The 20,089-nt window shown below is 36.3% G+C and overlaps 1 protein-coding gene across 1 annotated transcript in view; it reads right to left on the bottom strand.

Annotated features, from left to right (window-relative positions):
* The window catches only part of LOC141285293 (uncharacterized), a 47,240-nt gene extending 41,780 nt beyond the window's left edge, over window positions 1-5,460 (bottom strand). Inside the window, exons 1-2 of the mRNA XM_073818323.1 lie at window positions 5,341-5,460; window positions 4,102-4,490 (exon numbers count right to left, since the gene is read on the bottom strand). Coding sequence (XP_073674424.1) covers window positions 4,102-4,490; window positions 5,341-5,460 — 509 coding nt within the window. The remainder of the gene's footprint in view (window positions 1-4,101; window positions 4,491-5,340) is intronic.
* Window positions 5,461-20,089: the final 14,629 nt, after the last annotated feature.

Here is a 20,089-nt window from a genome sequence, read left to right as displayed (position 1 = left end):
GGATGTGAGGGGTCCAAAGTGATTTTCTGAGATCTTTTCCTCACAACTGTACACATCCAGAGTGAGGAAAAGAGCTCAGAAAATCACTTTGGACCCCTCACATCCAAGCCATCCACTCTTTGAACTCTTACCATCCGGCCGGCGCTACAGAGCCCCAAAGATCAGGACTACCAGACGCGTGAACAGTTTTTTCCCCCAGGCAATCCACCTTATGAACAGTTAAAATGTTCCTCCCATTGTGCAAAAATGTGTGGAATAATCTGACTTTATCTACTGCTACCACCTCCACCCTAACACATCCCTGTATTCCATCCTATCACCTATAGCACAACTGTACATACATATTTATTGTCAATTTTTTTTTACAAATTATTATTATTATTTTCTATTTTTATTTTTGGTCTATTTATGCTTACATGTGTGTACTTTTCTTATTCTCTTATTTTTATTGTCTGTGCGTCTCTGTGTACTGGAAGCTAATAACACTGAAACAAATTCCTTGTATGTGCAAGCATACTTGGCAATAAAGCTCTTTCTGATTCTGATTCTGCTTTTACAATATGGTACGCTTACGCCGCACTAGTTTGGACCCACAAGTGGCATGATGACGTAGCAACTAGCCATCCCAGACAATGCTGGCGTTTTGCCCAGGGGCCCACACAACCCATAATCCGTCCCTGTCGGCATGTATTAAACTACACAGCCTCAGCATGATAATGATCACTATTTCGTTTTAGCAAGAGTTTCATATTGAATATGCGGGGTAATTTATTAGTCTGTGGCTGTCATAAGCTTACAAATGTGGCTTTACCGAGCTTAACGGCTCTGGCCCGAGCAGATATAAATGGAACACTATTGGCTATTCAAAATAAGTGGGCGGGGCTGGGCGATATGTTTTTGTTTCAGTCAGAGCCATAATATGATATATATATATATAAAGATGTATAAGCCTTTAATGGAGTTTTTCTTATGTCTTTGAATTCTAAAAGTAATTTTTTTTAAAGACACTCCTTTGAAAAGATCATGACTCATGCCTTTTTATTTTATTTCTCTGAGGCAGACTTATAATGTTATCAAGACTTTTATATCAAAAACATCCTGTTATGTTTTGACCCCCCTCATCAGAACTCGATGTTTAAATTGACTCAGAAGTAAATGCCCACTGCTATAATTGGCTTATAGTTGTCTATGTTTGACAGCCTATATTCCTCATTAATGGACGCTGCTGTGATTTGAGGTTAAAAAGCATAAAATTCTCAGTACATGTCAAATGATCTGTAATGACAGACAAAGCAATAGTGACCACGAAATAAAAACACATACTCACACTAGTGTGTTGCGAGTTGTGTCATTATTGTCTGATTCAATATATTCCGCACAGAATCGTCTTTTAGTTTAAATCTTTCTGAAAATTGTGCTTTGTTTGTAAATGAATCCACGGTAAAATGATCGTGTGCTTCACTCGTTATTTACCACTACATTTGTAAATGTTGCAGTTTTTATCCCAAAGCTATAACCATACTGACAAAAAAAAAACATTCTTGAAATGTAAGAAGAACCAGTCATATGTGGTTATATTGAGCTTTATTCCACTTTATTCCACTTAGCACGGTGTAAATTATTAGTATTTATTTGTCTTTTTCCCCCTTATGTGCAGTATTATCATATTATTCTTTATTAATTGTGTAATTAATTGTAACTGGATACATTGGCCATTTTTTCCATTGCTTGTATGTTCAATGACAATATCTGAATCTGAAAATACAAAAAAAAAAAAAAAAAATTAAGAATATTAATATTGCCATGTAATGTTATTATTTCTCTTTAAATGTACTGATTTCTTTTGCCATGTTGATACTGAGTTTTTTTTTTTAAATGTAGGCAGCACTTTGTACGTAGCATTGATATTGCACACCAATTGTCATTTAACATTATGTATAGCTTTTGCCAAATTAAAACAATGTAATATATATTTTTTAACTAAATACAAGTGGCTTTTTTGGCTTAAGTATTTGCAAGTAATAATAATAATAATAATAATAATAATAATAATAATAATAATAATAATAATAATTATAAGTATCAATATTGAAAAACAAAAACAACAACAATAGTAGTAGTACACGTTAAACAAAAATGCTTTTATATAGCACTAAAAGTGATTAATTGGCTCGTAATCATAGGGGAACCACTTTAAGTGTTACAGCACCTTTGTCAAATGGTTCTGTCACAATTTCCAGCTCGAGTGCCCATGAGCTCTTCTATAGGGCACTCTATCTCTGACCTTTACAGTTGTTTTCCAGACACCATTTCCAATCTCTGCCTCAAAATTAATTGCATACACACCCATTTCCCATTAGGAGGACTAAATAAGCTGCACACAAACACACTCACATTGCGAAGTCTTGTTCAGCTGTAAGTGGACCCTTCTGAGCATTTTTTAATGTTTGCCTTGTTTTGTTTTTGCCCTGCCCTGCCTGTAACTTTTGTAACTTTGTAACTTGGATTGTTTTCTTGTTTTTTTTTTTTGTGATTGTTTGCTGCCTGCCCTGACCATTGCCTTTTTGGATTACTCTTTTGCCTTGCCCTGGATATAGTCATGTCCGTCCATTACAGAAGACTTTGCCTACCAAAAAGCCAGCAGTTTTTTGAACACCAGTCATGGGCGGATTGGCCATCTGGCAATTCTGGCAAATGTCAGAGGGGATGGACCATTTTATTTAATGTGGGCCTGTCAGATATGTGTGTATATATATATGTATATATAGTTTTTATGTGCCAACAGCACATATGTGTTTTCCCCATGGGGTGCTGTACAATGTGAGCCAGCCCATTGCATAAATATATATAAAGAATGAATTCATATTGTGCCTTCCTTACAACCGTAAGAGTGGTCAAATGTTTAAAATAATTAACATTAAAATATGTATTATTGATATAAGGCAAAATTTATATAATCCAAAATACAGTAAAATTAATAAAATGAAAATTTATACTTAAAACTTGTTTTTGGTATGTAATGTAATTTATTTCTGATTGAAGCTGGATTTTCAGCATCATTACGTAAGTCTTCAGTGTCACATGGTTCTTCAGAAATTTTATTTTATGATCAATTATTACAAATGGTTATCATCAATACTGAAAACTGTTTTATAATTTAATTATATTTACATTATATTAATGTTTTTGTGGAAACTGTGATATAAACATAATATTACGCTAGACTGAATGGTAATGCATCACATTTTCCATGAAAATATGAACCAACACAACTATTTTCAACATTGATAATGATCAGAAATGTTTTGTGAGGAGCAAATAAAAATGATCTCTGAAGGACCAATAGAAAGGCCCTCTAAACGAGATAGGTAAAGATTCTTTTAAATTATTCACTATTTGTCATACACCAGGAAAGAAAAAATTCTAATGTAAAAAGTAGGCCAGTCATTCATTAATGTTGTGGTATTAAAAATTGCTTTGTGCATAATGAGCGGGTGGGTTTATGGTGTGGTGTGTTGCAGACCGGATGTGGTGGGCCGCTTTGTGCCAGAAAGTCTAGGGCAATTTTTTTTTAATCCAATTTGCCCCGATTAATACTCATTATTACTAACATCTATCATCTTTGGTCTTTGGTTTCTAAAAATTAAACAGCCACTAAACAAAATGTGAAAGTTTTTCAAATAATGCAATTAATGTATTTCTTGAAATACTTAACTTCTTTCAAAATGATTTAAGCAGTAGAATTAGTTTATATGACGATAAAACAGTTTCTACACTGTATTTGAGTGCTAACTATCATGACAGTGAACTAATCTACAATTTCATTAAAGTCAAGTGCTTTTGTGTCGTGTTTATTACATTACATCAGTAATACCATTCACATGCACTTCAGAAACACAACTCACTGAAAGAGGGTGCATGACTTCAACAACAGATCTGCTCACAGTACTACTGTTTCTGACAAATCTACGCATCAATTTAGTGTTTTTTTTTTAATGGTCACACACATATTTCTTAATAAATCTTTAAGATAATTACATCAATTTGAGTGTGAGCACTGAATATTACAAAACACTATGAGTGGTCTGGTCTATTTCTCACCTCAGTTGTGAGATGTAGGGCAGACACTGGAGGAATCCCTTCACTTCACTCTCTTCATCTGTCCAGTCTATCAGCTCTACTGGTTTCTTCTCTGTTTGGAGTTTCAGCACTTCTAGGAGGATGGAGCTCTTTCTCTCTGAGAGATTTATGAACCAGATTGCAGGACCTGACTGATAAATTGGTTGTAATGCTGGAAGGACACTCCTGCCTGTTTGAGTCTCATAGTCCTTCATATGCGAGTACAGATCCAGCAGGAAAACACATTTGATATAAAATACAGACAATAGCAGAATCTTCACAGTTTCTTCTATTGTCTCTTTCTGGCAGAGAGCAGCTTGCAGACACAAATCCAGTATAAATAATCGCTTTCTTTTCTCCCATGATTCATTCTGTGGTACAACAAAACTAGAGAAAGAGTGAACCATAATCTGTTAGAGAAAACGTGTCACTGTGAAAATAATCAAATAGCAGTGATTTGCTGAAAAAGTTTGTCAAAAAAAAAAAAAATTAAATCAGCAGGATAGAGATAAGCACTGGGGTGAGAATGTGTTGGCCCTTATTAATTATAAATATTTAATTTAAATACATTTTATATAAATAAAAATGTAGCAAATAATAATAATAATAATAATAATAATAGAAAAACATGTAAAAAAAACATTTGACAAATTAACAACACATATTTGTATGACCGTGTTTCTAAAAATTCATGATCATACTTGTTGCCGGATATAAATTTAATTTATTACTCTAATATCCTAAATTCTTACAGTAAAGTACAGGCATTTTTACCTAATGGTGATGGCAGATTGGATGCTGAATAAAAAAAAACTCCCACATTCTCTCTCAAGAAAGCTTTTCATTTTATGATGTTTACAAATTATCACTCATTAATTGTATTAAATTTAAGTATTTAAGACTTAATAAAGTGGTTGGTCATTGTCTTTCAGATAGTTTTTGGTTGAGCAATATAAGAGACAGATTAACAACAGTAGCTCAGATTCTCTCATAGTACAGTACAGTGAGATTAACTGCTCTGAAGAATACAGATTTAAGGTAATTAAAAGATTATATAATAACATATTTCTCTATTAATTGTCAAGTGTATCATCATGATCGCAGCCCCTAACTGGTTCAAAATTTACACTGTTGGATTGATTTGAGATCTGCTACTATTATGTCTGTGACAGTGGTGACAATTTTGACAGTTGCTTCAAGCTTCAGGTTTGTCTCACTTACAGACTTTTGCAGAGTATCTTGGCCTGAATGTGGCCTCAAGCTGGCACTGCTGTTGGCAGCAAGATTCATCCTGTCCATCAGAGCTGGACCATCATGACACAGCATGACAACAAACAACATGGGTGCCGATTGTTGGTGGAGTTGTGTGGCCCAGACCAGTCAGTGATCTTGTGGCCATGGACCAGAGGTGGCTTGCTTTACTAAATGAAGAAAAAGACTTAAAGGATAACTATTGCCAAAATGCAACCTGGGCTGTTTTTTTTTTTTTTTTTTACTGTAAACGAGATAAACTTGTATCTAAAAGCATAATTACGTCAAACGAGCCGTTTTTGAAATTGACTGTGATTTAGTTTTGTAGTCAGTGGGCGGTGAATGGGATTACTAGGGGCATATCTTTGAGCGCATCAAAATCTACATTTTTACAACACTAAGAAGGCTCGACACACCATGAAACTTTGCTCGAAGTATCGCCTGGGTCTCTACGCATGAACTCGAGCATTGAGAACATTGTTTGTGTACACAGAGTTTCTCAAAAACTCAAAAACGGCTAGTTTGTTGTAATTATGCTTTTAGATATAAGTCTGTCTCGTTTTCAGTAAAAAAAAACATCCCAGGTTGCATTTTGGCAATAGTTGTCCTTTAATTCAAGACTCGACTTAGACTTGAACTGCATCATGACTCTACCATGACTTCATAACAACTGTACATCATTTTTTATTTTTTTAACTGTAACATTAACAGCACAAACGAGTAGAATCCATGCGATTGCAAGAATTCCTAAGATCAAATATTCAGATATTCTAAGTATCTGTGGTTGTCTCTTGAGTTGCAGGTGATCTTTTACAATTGTATGAAATTAAGGTGCTCTAAAGGTGACTTGTATGGAGAACCAAAGGGTTGCTTTTTGCTTTTGAAGTTACTCATGAGCCTAACGGAGAGCTTATGGGATGTGGAGATTAGAAGGAACCACGACCGCATTGAAGTTCTCAACTGATCCATCTTCTCCTATGTTCACTTTTTGTTTTTGTTATCTTTGGGTTGAACTGTTGTCATTTGTAAGAGCCACTTGCACTCACATGGCGACACACTGACTAACATTTACACTTAGCATGAGTGCTAAGCATTTTTAATTCTTCAGATAAATTAATATTTAGATGCTTTTGCATGTGGTGACTCCCTCATTTTTTGTGATCTAAAGAAGAGGGTCGTAAAAAATAAAAGAGATTTGTTGCATATACAATTTGCAAAATGTGTTTATTGAGGAGTTCTGTTTTATATATTTTTATTTATCATATTTTTATTATTTATATTTTTTTACATATAATAGTTATGTAATATTTCCAAAGTATCAGCATGATTGCAAATTAATGAATAAAAGAATAATTAAGCATGCCACTGCAGTTTACTATAGTATACTGATTTACTGGATTTATTTTTATTTCCCTGGGAAAAATCGAACCCATGACATATCATTTGAGCTACGGAAATTAAATTTTTTCAAATACAAAATAGCACAATGATTTTATTAACAGTGATATCGCCCAATTTGAAATTTATTGTAAATAAAAAATATTTAGCTCTCACCTCAGGTGTGAGATGTAGGGCAGACACTGGAGGAATCCCTTCACTTCACTCTCTTCATCTGTCCAGTCTAAAAGCTCTACTGGTTTCTTCTCTGTTTGGAGTTTCAGCACTTCTAGGAGGATGGAGCTCTTTCTCTCTGAGAGGTCTATGATCCAGACTGCAGGAGCTGACTGATAAATTGGCTGTAATGCTGGAAGGACACTCTTGCCTGTTTGAGTCTCATAGTCCTTCACACGTGAACAAAGATCCAGCAGGAAATCACATCTCTGATCATTCACAGATGACAGCAGTATTTTCACAGTTTCTTCTATTGTCTCTTTCTGGTGGAGAGCAGCTTGCAGACACAAATCCAGTATGAATAATTTTGTTCCTTTCTTCCAAGATTCAGCTGCTTCATTCTGTGGTACAACAAAACTAAAAAAAAAAAGAAAAAAAGTGAGCTATATTCTGTTAGAGGAGGGGAAAAAAAGAGGATGTTATTCTTAAAAAATAAAATAAAAATTCAAATAACAATCATTTGCTGAAACAGTTAGTCAAATAGAACTTAAAACAAATCAGATCAGCTGGATAGAGATGAGCACTTCAACCTCTGAAGGGTTTTGGTGAGAATCAGTGTGCTGGACCTGATCAATTATGAATATGTAAATGATTAAAACAAAAAAATATATATAGAAAGTAAAAAAAAAAAAAAAAAAAAATGATGCCTGGTAATAATAATCCAACACCTTTAGTGTAGTTTGTGATGGTGATGGCAGACTGGCTGATGAATAAAACAAACTCCCACAGACTGTCTCAGGAAAGCTTTTTATTCTGCTCTGTTTAAGAACTAGTAGTCAATAATTGTATTTGTTTTAGGGACTTAAAGTGGTTGGTCATTGTTTTTCAGATATTTTTTGAATAAACATATTACAGACAGACTAACAACAGTAGCTCTAATTCTTCTAAATCCAATGCCAGTGCAAGACGCCACTGAAGCCTAAATACAGAAGGTTGAAGAGAATCTCCCAAGATCATTTAAGATAAACACTTTAAAATTGTCTATATTTATAAAAAGAAACTTACCGCATGCACAATTTGCAAAGCTATGATAGCAGACAAGACCATCAAAACCTTGCACCTTGAACACTGTCCACTTCAGAAAAGATATAAGCTAGCCTTTGCATAACAGATTAATGTGTCTAATATCAATAGAGAATAATATGCAAAACATCATGCTTATTTCGCAAAACCACCAAAATTTGCATAGACTTTCAAAACTTTTATACAATGAGACTGATGGTGTATTTAAGCTGTCTATTGCTAAAGCAAAGTTTAAGAACTCCCTGCTGGAAAAACCTAAGCTGGTCGTACGGCTTTAGCTGGTTTTAAAGTGGTTTTAACCAGTCAAGTAGCTGGTTGTTTACCCTTTTTTTCTTGTTAAATCAACTGGTTTTAGGTGGTTTTTGCCTGTTTTTGCTAAATAATCTGGTTTTAGCTGTTTTTTTTTTAATTAAATCAGCTGGTTTTAAAAATGTTGATTTATATTAAAACATGTCAACAACATGTTAATCATGCTAGAAACATGTTAACAAAATGCTAGCAACTTCATAATCATACTAGCGACATGCTAGTAACATGTTAGTAGCTATTCATGCTAGAAACATGCTAGTAATATGCTAATTATTAAGGCTGGGTAAAAAATATCGATTCTCCGATTTTAATCGATCTTCAGTTTAACGCAACGATATCGATTCGGGAAATCCCCGAATCGATTCTTAATGCGCGTGCTTCACGTAAGAGGATATGAATATTCACCTCTCGTCCTGAAGGTGTCACTAGTGTTCCTGCTGAGAGAGTTTTCTCAACCGCTGGTGATCTAATCACAGCGCAAAGGAGCTATCAGAACATGTTGATCAGCTGCTTTTTTTTGCAGAAAAATCTGGTGATCAAAAATGATAAGGCTGTAGTTAAGAACTGTTAGTTTTTTGGACAGTTAGAATGTTTTGTAAACGCAGACAAGGGCTTTATAATGGGCCTGTTTTGAATTTAGAAAAATGTTTTATTTCTTAAACATGTTTGAAGTTCTTAATAGATTTCACTGTTGCACATTTACAGTCTTTTTATTTTTTTACAGTAATGTGCATTTTGCAGTTTGTTTACATGGTGTACAATGGATGCACACATTTATGACTTCTTGTTACAGTGTTCATTTAAAATAAAAGTTGTTTAAAATAAACAACTGTGTGCACCCTATTATTAATGTAGATGTGTATTTCAGTAATAAACTTAAGTAGGAGAGTTTCAGTTACCAGCATTTATATCAAAATATGGATCCCATGTCTGCAAAACTAACATTTTAAATGAAATATTGATAGCTAATCGATATCGAATCGAATCGAATCGAAACCATAAAAATAAGAATAGAATCGAATTGCCGAATTGGTCACAATACCCAGCCCTACTAATTATGCTAGAAACATGCTAGTAATATGCTAATCATAGAATTATGTTTTCAACATTCTAGTAACTTGCTAATCATGCTAGAAATAGGTTAGTAGCATGTTTATCATGCTAGAAACATGTTAGCAACATATTAGTAACTTGCTAATCATGCTAGCAACATGCCAGTTAACTTGCTGATCATTCTAGTAACATGTTAATAATGCCAAAGCATGCTATCAACTTGGTAATAATGGTAGAAACATAACTTGCTAATCATTCTAGAAACATACTAGTATCATGTTCATCATGTTTAAAATATGCTAGTGACTGCTAATCATGTTAACATGCTAATCATGCTAGAAACATGTTACCAACATGCTAGAGGCATTTTAAAAAACATGCTAATAACTCGCTAATAATGATAGAAACATAAGCAACATGATAGTAACTTACCAATCATGCTAGAATCATGCTAATTATGTTAGACACACATTAGCAACATGCTAGTAACTTGCTTATCATGTAAGAAATAGGCTAGTAGCATGTTAATCAAGCTAGAAACATGTTAGCAACATTCTGGTAACTCGGTTATCATGCTAGAAACATGATAGAAACTGGTTAATTATACTAGAATCATGCTAGCATCATGCTGGTAACTTGATAAGCATGCTAGCAACATGTTAAATCATTCTAGTGTGGAGCAAATTTCATAATTTTACTTTACTAAAGAGTGTTCTTTAGTAGTTCTTTCAGTGAAACAGTAAAACAATGTTTTACGTGAGTTTTACAGTTAATTACATGAATTGAATTGTAGGCACCGAATATAACAAAACAAGCATGGGTGGTCTTTTTCACTCACCTCAGTTGTGAGATGTAGGGCAGACACTGGAGGAATCCCTTGACTTCATTCTCTTCTTCAGTCCAGTCTATCAGCTCTACTGGTTTCTTCTCTATTTGGAGTTTTAGCACTTCTAGGAGGATGGAGCTCTTTTTCTCTGAGAGCTTTATTCTCCAGACTGTAGGATCTGACTGATAAAGTGGCTGAAATGCTGGAAGGACACTCCCACCTGTTTGATTCTTATAGTTCTTCATGTAAGAATATAGATCCAGCAAAAAATCAGAGTGTTTTTTCTGACAGTCCACATAACCATGGTCAGAGTTATTACAAGTGTTATTTTCACAGGAGAAAGATGTGTAGCTGCACACAGATATTAAGAGTGCAGTGAAACTCTCTCCTGTAGCTTCATCACACTCCAATGCGGCAACACTTAGATTCACCAGAAACTGAGCAGCAGTCTTCTGCTTCTCATTATTGAACGAACACACATTAAATCTGTGGAGACAAATAAATAAAAATTTACTTTAATATACAATGCGAGTTCAAATAAATTATGTAATACTTGTCAGGGCTCAACAATAAGGACTTTCTGACTGTCCAGGGCTAGTATAAAAGACATGCATGAAAGCCACTGCAGTGTCATCATGCTCACGTTAAAGATCTGAAAGACCTCAAATCAGTGCTTGCATGCTGTGTTCTGTCAAGCACACACAAAGAGAACTGCGTCTCAGACAGCGTGAACACTAAATGGAGTTCCGGTTCATATATTCTTCCACTTGAACTGACAAATACCTATAAAACGATGTCAAAACACAGTTGTTCTTCAAGTGAATGTAAACAGACGAGAATAAAAAAATGCATGTAAATCGTCATATTGAATTTTAAGTCAAGTCGAGCTTTATTGTCATTCTGCTACATGTTTGGACATATAGTGGAATGAAATGTCGTGTCTTGCAGGACCACGATTCTGGTTAAACAGAACATAAACATGAAAAACATTACAAGTATAAGAAAAGCAATTATAGACCTATACAACAGTTAAGCATCTGACTATACACATACTATAAAAATAACTACAATAAATAGTTGACTACACGTGCACTGAGAATACAAACACTTTACATAAGTACTGTACATGAAGTTTTACAAAAAGATATTTGTACATTAAATTAAACAGAAAAATATATTGAGATTGTGCAAAAGAGATATTTTGTGCATAAGTTGTGCGGATAAAAGATTTCGAGGGAAGTAGCACATACTGTAGTGCAGAAAGATTTGTAGTGCAAAGAACAAGTAAACATATAAACCTGAGTCTTTGTAGCAGCGAGTGTTTATTGAAAGTGTCAGTAACACTTTACAATAAGGTTGTATGAATTAGCATTAGTTAATGCATTAGTTAACATGAACTAAGCATGAACAACAACTCTGTTCATCATTAGTTAACGTTAACTTACACGTTTATTAATGCATTTATTCATGTTAACAACTTAATTATTTAATGTTAGTTAATGCATTAGTTAACACGAACTAACCATGAACAACAACTCTGTTCAGCATTAGTTAATTCTAGTTTACGGTAATTTACATGTATAGTAATGCATTTATTAATGTTAACAACTTAATTAATTAATGTTAGTCAATGCATTAGTTAACATGAACTAACAATGAACAAGGCATCTGTTCAGCATAACTTAATCTTTGTTCATGTTAACTTATTCATATATTAATGTGTTAGTAAATGCATTACTTAACATCAACTAACAATGATCAACTCTACTGTTCAGGATTACTTAATGTTTTGTTAATGTTAATGTATACATTTACTAATGCATCTCTTTACATTAACAGATTAATTAGTTAACATTGTGGTTAATGCATTAGTTAACATGTACTAAAAATGAACAAGGCATCTGTTCAGTATTACCTAATCTTTGCTCATGTTAACTTATTAATATAGCCTACTAATGTGTTTGTTCATGTATTATGCCTATGCCTGTAAATAACTGTATTTAATTAGACTACATACAGTATATACACATATGTTTAGAAGCTAACACACACAATGGATAAACAATACTACCTCCCCATTTGGACTATTGGTAAACTTGGAAACCATCTAAACATCATCAGATAATGTTTCTCATGTTTGTAGACTGTTTATTAACATGACTTACCAACCATTAACAAAGTATTAAGGGAATTTGTGAACCTTATTGTAAAGTGTACACTACTAGTCCAACATTAACTGATGTTTTACAAACATTTGTAAACTCTTTATTAACATGATTTAGACATACCACTTACAAATAATAAACAAACAAACAAACAAACAAACAAACAAACAAACAAACAAAATAGATTTAACAGTTTTGTTTCCATGTGACAGCACACTAACACAGACTGATAAGACTGTAAACGCGGGAAATCTCGCGCTGACAAACGTGACTTCAAACAAATGGCGGACGACGTGCAAGAAGAAATTGCGATAATAATATGTGGATATCTTTTATTTATTCCATGGAATGTCTGGATACTGGATTCTGATTGGCTGGTAGGTATGCAGTAAAACCAGAGCCATATAAAAAGAGAGTTGCGACACGCTTTGATCTCGCCGCCGCACGGTCACGTGGTTCATGTAGCTCTCAATAGTTCCAAACAGCTCCGCGCTGTCAATGTGTTTGAATGGAGTTAAATAGGATAGACAGCAGTTTTACTATATTTGCACAATTTCGAGTAATTATTAACACATAATGTGCATTGATTACTTCTCTGAATACGCTTTACAATCGCATTTTATTCTGGGGAGTGATAAAGAGACATAATTAATATGTTCTCATACTCTTTGGCAGTCAAATGTGACCAAACACCTTAAGTGTAACTTTTATTCAATTAAATAACTGTAATATATATAGTTAAGTTCTATTTAGTAAATATTTTGAGGAGGTTTTTTTGTACTTAATATGTGCAATAATGATCCTGACCATTTAAAAGATAACATTTTCTAATATAGTATTTATATTATAGTTAGTGTAATATTTAAGGTTAAATACATCTGCATTTGTATTTGGACATGATCAAACACCAGTGGCGGCTCCTGACAAATATCTCTGGGGGGGCAACTGTTCTGAAGATGGTAAAGATAACCGCTTTAATGGGTAAAATTATGATAAAATTCAGATAGCCAACTTTACAGCATTACATTACATTGTTTGATTTGGTTTCCCTGTTCCTAGATGGCAACATCAGGCATGAATTGTACAAACTGTACAGTATTTTGGATAGCTATATTAAATTTATCGCAATGGTCTCAAATAAAACATGAAACACTTCCACCATGGCCATCAAGAAACACATTGTCATCAACTAGTTTGCCCTCTAAGAGTAAAAAAAAAAAAAGCAAAAAAAAAAAAAAGCAATACTGCTTTACAATTAAAGACTTTTTATTTCTCATATCATTAAAACTGTAATTAATCAAATCTTTTCAGAACATATTCAGTATAAATTTGGCTGCCAATATGCAATCAATACAACTATTTAAAATTCAACATTTGAAGAATACAACATATAACATACAAGGCCGTAACCAGGGTTTGAGAATTAGTCCGAAGTAAAGTGTTAAGAATTGTGCTTTAATAACACACCCACAAATGCACTACATATAGCCTAAACTTCAAAATAGTAGACATGTAGATGATTGTGAAAGATTTTTTATTCAGTATGTTTTACATGGAAAGTTGGTTTTTGTTTTTTGTTTTTAGCTGAGGGAATTTTTATTTTATAACAAGTTATAAAAAATAACGTTAGAATAATGACACTGGCATAAAACTAACGTTCAACTTTCCACTTTATAAACGTCCCAAAGTGTCACACTAAATTGGACAAACGAGTCAAAAAACACGTATAATAGGTGGATCTGGCAACAAACTGAGGCTGCTGCACCCGCGCTCTCACTCAACGTGTTCTCAAGCCCCGTTCACTGCGCTAGCTTCTCTCAGCAACATGAATGGCAAACACTTATGTGATATGAGGTGGTTTAAACGGCTAAATAATCATTCAAAGAGCTTGACATTTTATTTTTGAATATAAAAAATGACCGAGAACAATTAATTTCATTGTTAGTTTCCGGTCTGAGCTGTATACCCTCTAGCCACAACCGGTCCGGACCTCGGTGACCTCATAGCTGGCTACGACCGTGATAACACCATTTAATAACACACATCACATCACTTGTATTGAAATTTTGCTCGCCTCTCTTTTAAGCAGGCAAAGTGATCAATTACCCTCTCATTAAAATCAGGCATGTTCCTGACAAGTTCCCTCTCCATTGAAAGCATGACCAATGCATTCAGACGTCTCGCTATGCGTGCGTGCTGTACATCTTCGAGCACGCATCAGTGCGTATTACGAAATCACGTTGGGGCAAGCCCTCCCGGTGCCCATTGAAATGCATTGTAGGGTTCAAAATGTGAAAAAAAAAATCTCACAATATAACTCAATGAGACCGGCTGGGGCGATTTTCAATCTGACTGAGATCGCCCCAAGGGGGCGGGGTTTAGGTTGGAAAGTGACGTTCAGGCTGTCGATTGTACAGTGATATGCAGACTAGGACCAGCAAAATAAGACTCTTTTTTTCACCTCTCTTTTTTCGTGTGGCTCAAGGAGGGCGATGCACTATCGCCCACCATGGGCCAGCCGCCCCTGTCAAACACTCATTTTTTATATGTTTCGATTTAACGATTTAATGTTAAATAAAAAAAAGTAATTTACTCTTGTTTTATGATATTCAAATATACAACATAAGTGAATATTATAAAAGGCAAGCAAAAATGGCATTTAACATAATAGAAAAGATGAAAATAATGTTTAAAAAAACACAAGGCAACGAATTGCATTCAGCACACATTTTTATCGTATTTCTTGAATGCAGTCTTTACTGAAACTCATTCAACCTCCTACAGTGAGAGAAAGATTGCAGAAAGACTAAAAACATAAAAATATGACAATTAGTATCTGGTTATGGTCGCTATTACGGTGTTTCTCACGTTGTCCAGCTGCATTTACAGTTTAACTGTTTATTTTTAACGATAAGTATTAACTATAACACGCTTCATAAAACACCACTATTGGCCAGTTTTTCGAGAGGTCAACTGATGCGTTAAAATGTAAATAAATGCAGTAATTTCTTCAATATACTTGCGACTGTGCTTGAGAAGCGCTGAAATGAATGGGCTTCAATGCAGGAGCTATTGGTTGTTTGGAACTATTGACCGCTCCATGACACGCTTTACTTCCGCATTCCTCAGTTCCTATGGAAGCCTATGGGAGTGTCGCAACTCTCTTTTTATATGGCTCTGAGTAAAACCATTTAATGCACAGGTAGTTCCAAGTCAGTTTAATCACCGTTCTATATTAATGCACTGCTTTAATTGACCTTATGCACGGAGCGTTCTTTAGAACTTCCGCATAAAGATAAGCCAGCTCGTTAGCTTCCGCTGAAGCTCATTTTCTATGTACTATTTATTAGGTGGACACTATTAAGACTCATCTACTGCCTCGTTCTTATCAGAAACTGAGAAAAATTATAATTGCAACATTATAAACAATGTTAGCGGCATGAACTTTCAGATTCATATTATTTAACAACATATAATTTAAATGCGGAGCCTGGCAATCCCGTACTCTCCGTATCTGCATAGTTGTACATTTAAATGCTGACAGCTAAACACTGTCATAACGTGTTTAAGCTAACGTTAACTAGCTAGCGATACTTCCCTTCAAGGACATCTTAATCGTATTCTTGATAATCACTAACTTGCCTTCATAGTCATGAACACATTTTTAAAAGCTTGCAATATTTTAAAGCCTTTTTTATTTTCTAACTCTACAGCTGTGAAATAAAATGTACTTCAGGGACTCACTTTTCATTCATAAAAACGGCATCGGAAAAAAATGACTTGTGAGACGGAAAACAACGTCTATTCATGGAATTACCCATATATAACCAATAGATGGCAGCAGAGGATTATTTATTGTGAAGCTGACTTTTAAAATCCCTATATATTTTTCAAGACGTCTTGCTTTTCGATTTATTATAAAATTACTAGTAGGCCTATAATAAATTGTAGTACTTACTTTGTAGTATATATATATATATATATATATATATATATATATATATATATATATATATATATATAGTATAGCAAGTGCAGAAAGTTATTTAGCTCACACACAAACAGCCAATAAAGATGAATTTAAATACTAATGTATAGTTTACTAAATACATTAAATATTGATGGTATAATAATTAAATAATGCACTCAATATGAATCGATATGAATTTGAAATATTTTATAAAATTTAATAACTACATCTTTTAAGTTTTATCTTGAACTGTAAAAGCTATTTAATAGCCTATATTTAACCAACACAAACTTGTTACTGCTGTAGTTTTGTTACTGTGAAATTAGTCTGAATCATTTAAGCTCTTTTTTGACATCCGCTTGTCATTTGTTTGGTCTGGTTATTACTGTCAATCATAGCAATGACTCGCGCATATTTAGCCGATTTACTCGTGTGTTTTTTTAAACTGGCATTTGTCATTCTTGAAACGGTGTACATGGACGTTTGGTCCTCTTAGACAAACAACACTTTTCTTCGATTGTGAATGGATTATGTAGAGAAAACGAACAAGTGCGCTCATATTACGGCACAGAACAGTTGACCGGAAATGACTTAGCTGGCTTGAGTAAACAAGGAAGTAATTCGTGCATATGGTCAATTGATGCATGTAAACGCAGAGAGAGAGAGAGAGAGAGAGAGAGAGAGAGAGGTCGGAGATCGCACTGTGCTGCGCACATATAAACTTCTTGTCAGCGCTTGCCCGCGATTCTTATTAAAACAGCCTAGATCGCTACATTATTCATCAGCAACGAGGTGGTAAAACTGCTGTTTTTGAATGAATTCGTTGTTTGTAGAGAGACACGCACCGCACGCAGACAGGTACGCACATACACACACACATGTTTGTTTTTGTGAATTGTGGGGACATTCCATAGACGTAATGGTTTTTATACTGTACAAACGATATTTGCTATCACCCTACACCTTCCCAACACCTAAACCTAGCCCTCACAGGAGACTGTGCATATCTTTACATTCTCAAAAAAACGTATTCTGTATGATTTATAAGCCTTTTGAAAAGTGGGGACATGGGCAATGTCCTCATAAGTCACCCTCTCCTTGTAATACCTATGTCATACCCATGTTATTACACCAATTTGTGTCCTGATATGTCACAAAAACAAGGTACACACACACACACACACACACACACACACACACACAACTGTCATCTCTCTTTCTCTCTCGCCTTTACTCTCTCTCGGTCGATTGATAATTTACTGAAACAAATGCTATAATTCATTCAAATAAATGTGATTTTACCGGACTATTTAATCTCTGTGTCTGATTTGAAGCGGGCAGAATGCTAGAGCTGCGTGTCATAACTGACAGAAATAACTGTCTTTTTTACCTATTCAGTCAAATATTGCGCTGCAAAGAGCCGTACTAGTTTTAACTTGTCTATAACTTAGCAAATGACCATGGAATAATAATACTTCGCGTCGGGTGGTTATTAGCCCCCACGTCGTGCATTTAAATACTTTAATGCACGGCAAACGTACTCGGTTACTAACGTAACCTCGGTTCTCTCTAGAGAGGGAACGAGTACTGCGTAAGTATCTTACGCTAGGGGAAAATCCTTTTCCGCGAGATATTGAGGCCAAAAATGATCCTTAATTTTGTAATAATGCAAAACGCGTTGCAGCAGCATACAGACATAGGCGAGACAGCTCGCGCCCTATTGGCTGTTATGCGGCAACCAGTGTTGCCAACTTTTTTCAATGGAAAGTAGCCAATCCCCGCTTGAAAAGTCGCCAAATGTCGCTAAATGACGTCATACGCTCATTAGCATATTCATGACGTCAGTACGTCGTATTGTCTTGCGTCTCTGTGCTCACATACTGCTATTTGATGCAGCCAAATTCAATAAAACTGTTTTCATTTATATATTTCATAGATATATTGATATATTTTACGCTTTCTTTTGTCAGACAACGGGGTAAATATGAAATAGTGACTGAAACGCAGCCCATTAGGACTACATAACCAGCTCTCGAAGATATATCTACACTAAAAACGTGATTCATAATCACGACATTGTCTAAAAAAAATCAAATACACATACGATTAAGACAATGGCTGTGCTGTGATTTCGGGCTATACTTGCATGTAAAATAGAGTTAGAAGCATCAGAATATTTTTTTATCTGAATGCTGCTTCTCTGCCGCTCACTGAACAGAGCAGACGCAGATAGAGAGAGAGAGGGAGAGCGCGCGCGCTGGGAAAGCACGACTTAACGCTCGCGCGGCAGTACCAGAGAGTCTCATAAGCTAAATAAGGTTTTTCCAAGAAGTCGCTAGATTTGTCGCTAGGCGCTTTTTTGAAAAAAAGTCGCTAAGGGGGTCTGAAAAGTCGCTAAATATAGCGACAAAGTCGCCAAGTTGGCAACACTGGCGGCAACTGCAGCAGCCTATCGAGCGAGGCCTAGCGTGGCGTCAGACCCAATGAGAACGCTTCGCGCCCACTGCGTCATGTCCCGCCATTATAGGCGTGGTCTAGGCCTATAAATATCGCTGGCAGGCAGCTATTATCTGGTTTTCCCGCGGGAACAGAATGGATCAGACCTAGTAACACACCGCGTGATATAACGGATTTACTGGCTTGGAAAGCGGGATAGAAATGGTCTTCTTGGAAGACTTTTCAATGACATTCTGTCACGTTTCAGAAATGATGATGTCTGGGTCCAAATGCAGGGAAGGTGTTTTTAATGAACATAAACAAATAAACAAACAAAAACAAAGGCCAACATGGCAAACACGACGGGAACTAGGCAGAGCAGGATAAACACAGAACTGAAGACAGGATACCGGGTACAGGAAACAATGCAGACTCACAAGAGTGGTGGGAGTGTGGAGATATAAAGTCTGTGGTGATAGTGAACAGCTGTGGAGGAAACGAGTATAATAATCAAATACAGGTGTACGCAATTCAGGGGAGTGAGGTGCGTGAGGAAGGAAGACAGCGACATCGTGTGGAGGAGGGAAAGGCTGCAGCCCAGAGTCATGACAGTACCCCCTCTCTAAGGAACGGATACCAGACGTTCCATAATGTCTGGTGGGTGGTGGAACGGGGGACTGGCGAAAACAGGGGGAGGGATGGTGGGCCAGGCCCGTGCAACGGAGGAACTTGAGCGGACACCGCCGCCAGAGGAACGTGAGTGGACATCGCCGCTCGAGGAACATCAGCGGGCATCGCCGCCAGAGGAAAGTCAGCGAGCACCGCCGCCAGAGGAACATCAGCGGGCACCGCTGCCAGAGGAACGTGAGCTGGCATCTCCGCCAGAGGAACCTCAGCGGGCACCGCCGCCAGAGGAACGTGAGCTGGCATCTCCGCCAGAGGAACGTCAGCGGGCACCGCCGCCAGAGGAACATGAGCTGGCATCTCCGCCAGAGGAACGTCAGCGGGCACCGCCGCCAGAGGAACGTGAGCTGGCATCACCGCCAGAGGAACATCAGCGGGCACCGCCGCCAGAGGAACGTGAGCTGGCATCTCCACCAGAGGAACATCAGCGGGCACCGCCGCCAGAGGAACGTGAGCTGGCATCACCGCCAGAGGAACGTCAGCGGGCATCGCCACCAGAGGAACGTCAGCGGGCATCACCGCCAGAGGAACGTGAGCTGGCATCACCGCCAGAGGAACGTCAGCGGGCATCGCCACCAGAGGAACGTCAGCGGGCCTCGCCGCCAGAGGAACATCAGCGGGCACCGCCGCCAGAGGAACGTG

Source organism: Garra rufa, chromosome 14, assembly GCF_049309525.1.
Source record: "Garra rufa chromosome 14, GarRuf1.0, whole genome shotgun sequence".
Lineage (NCBI taxonomy): Eukaryota > Metazoa > Chordata > Actinopteri > Cypriniformes > Cyprinidae > Garra > Garra rufa.
This window is presented reverse-complemented; position numbering and strand designations above follow the sequence as displayed.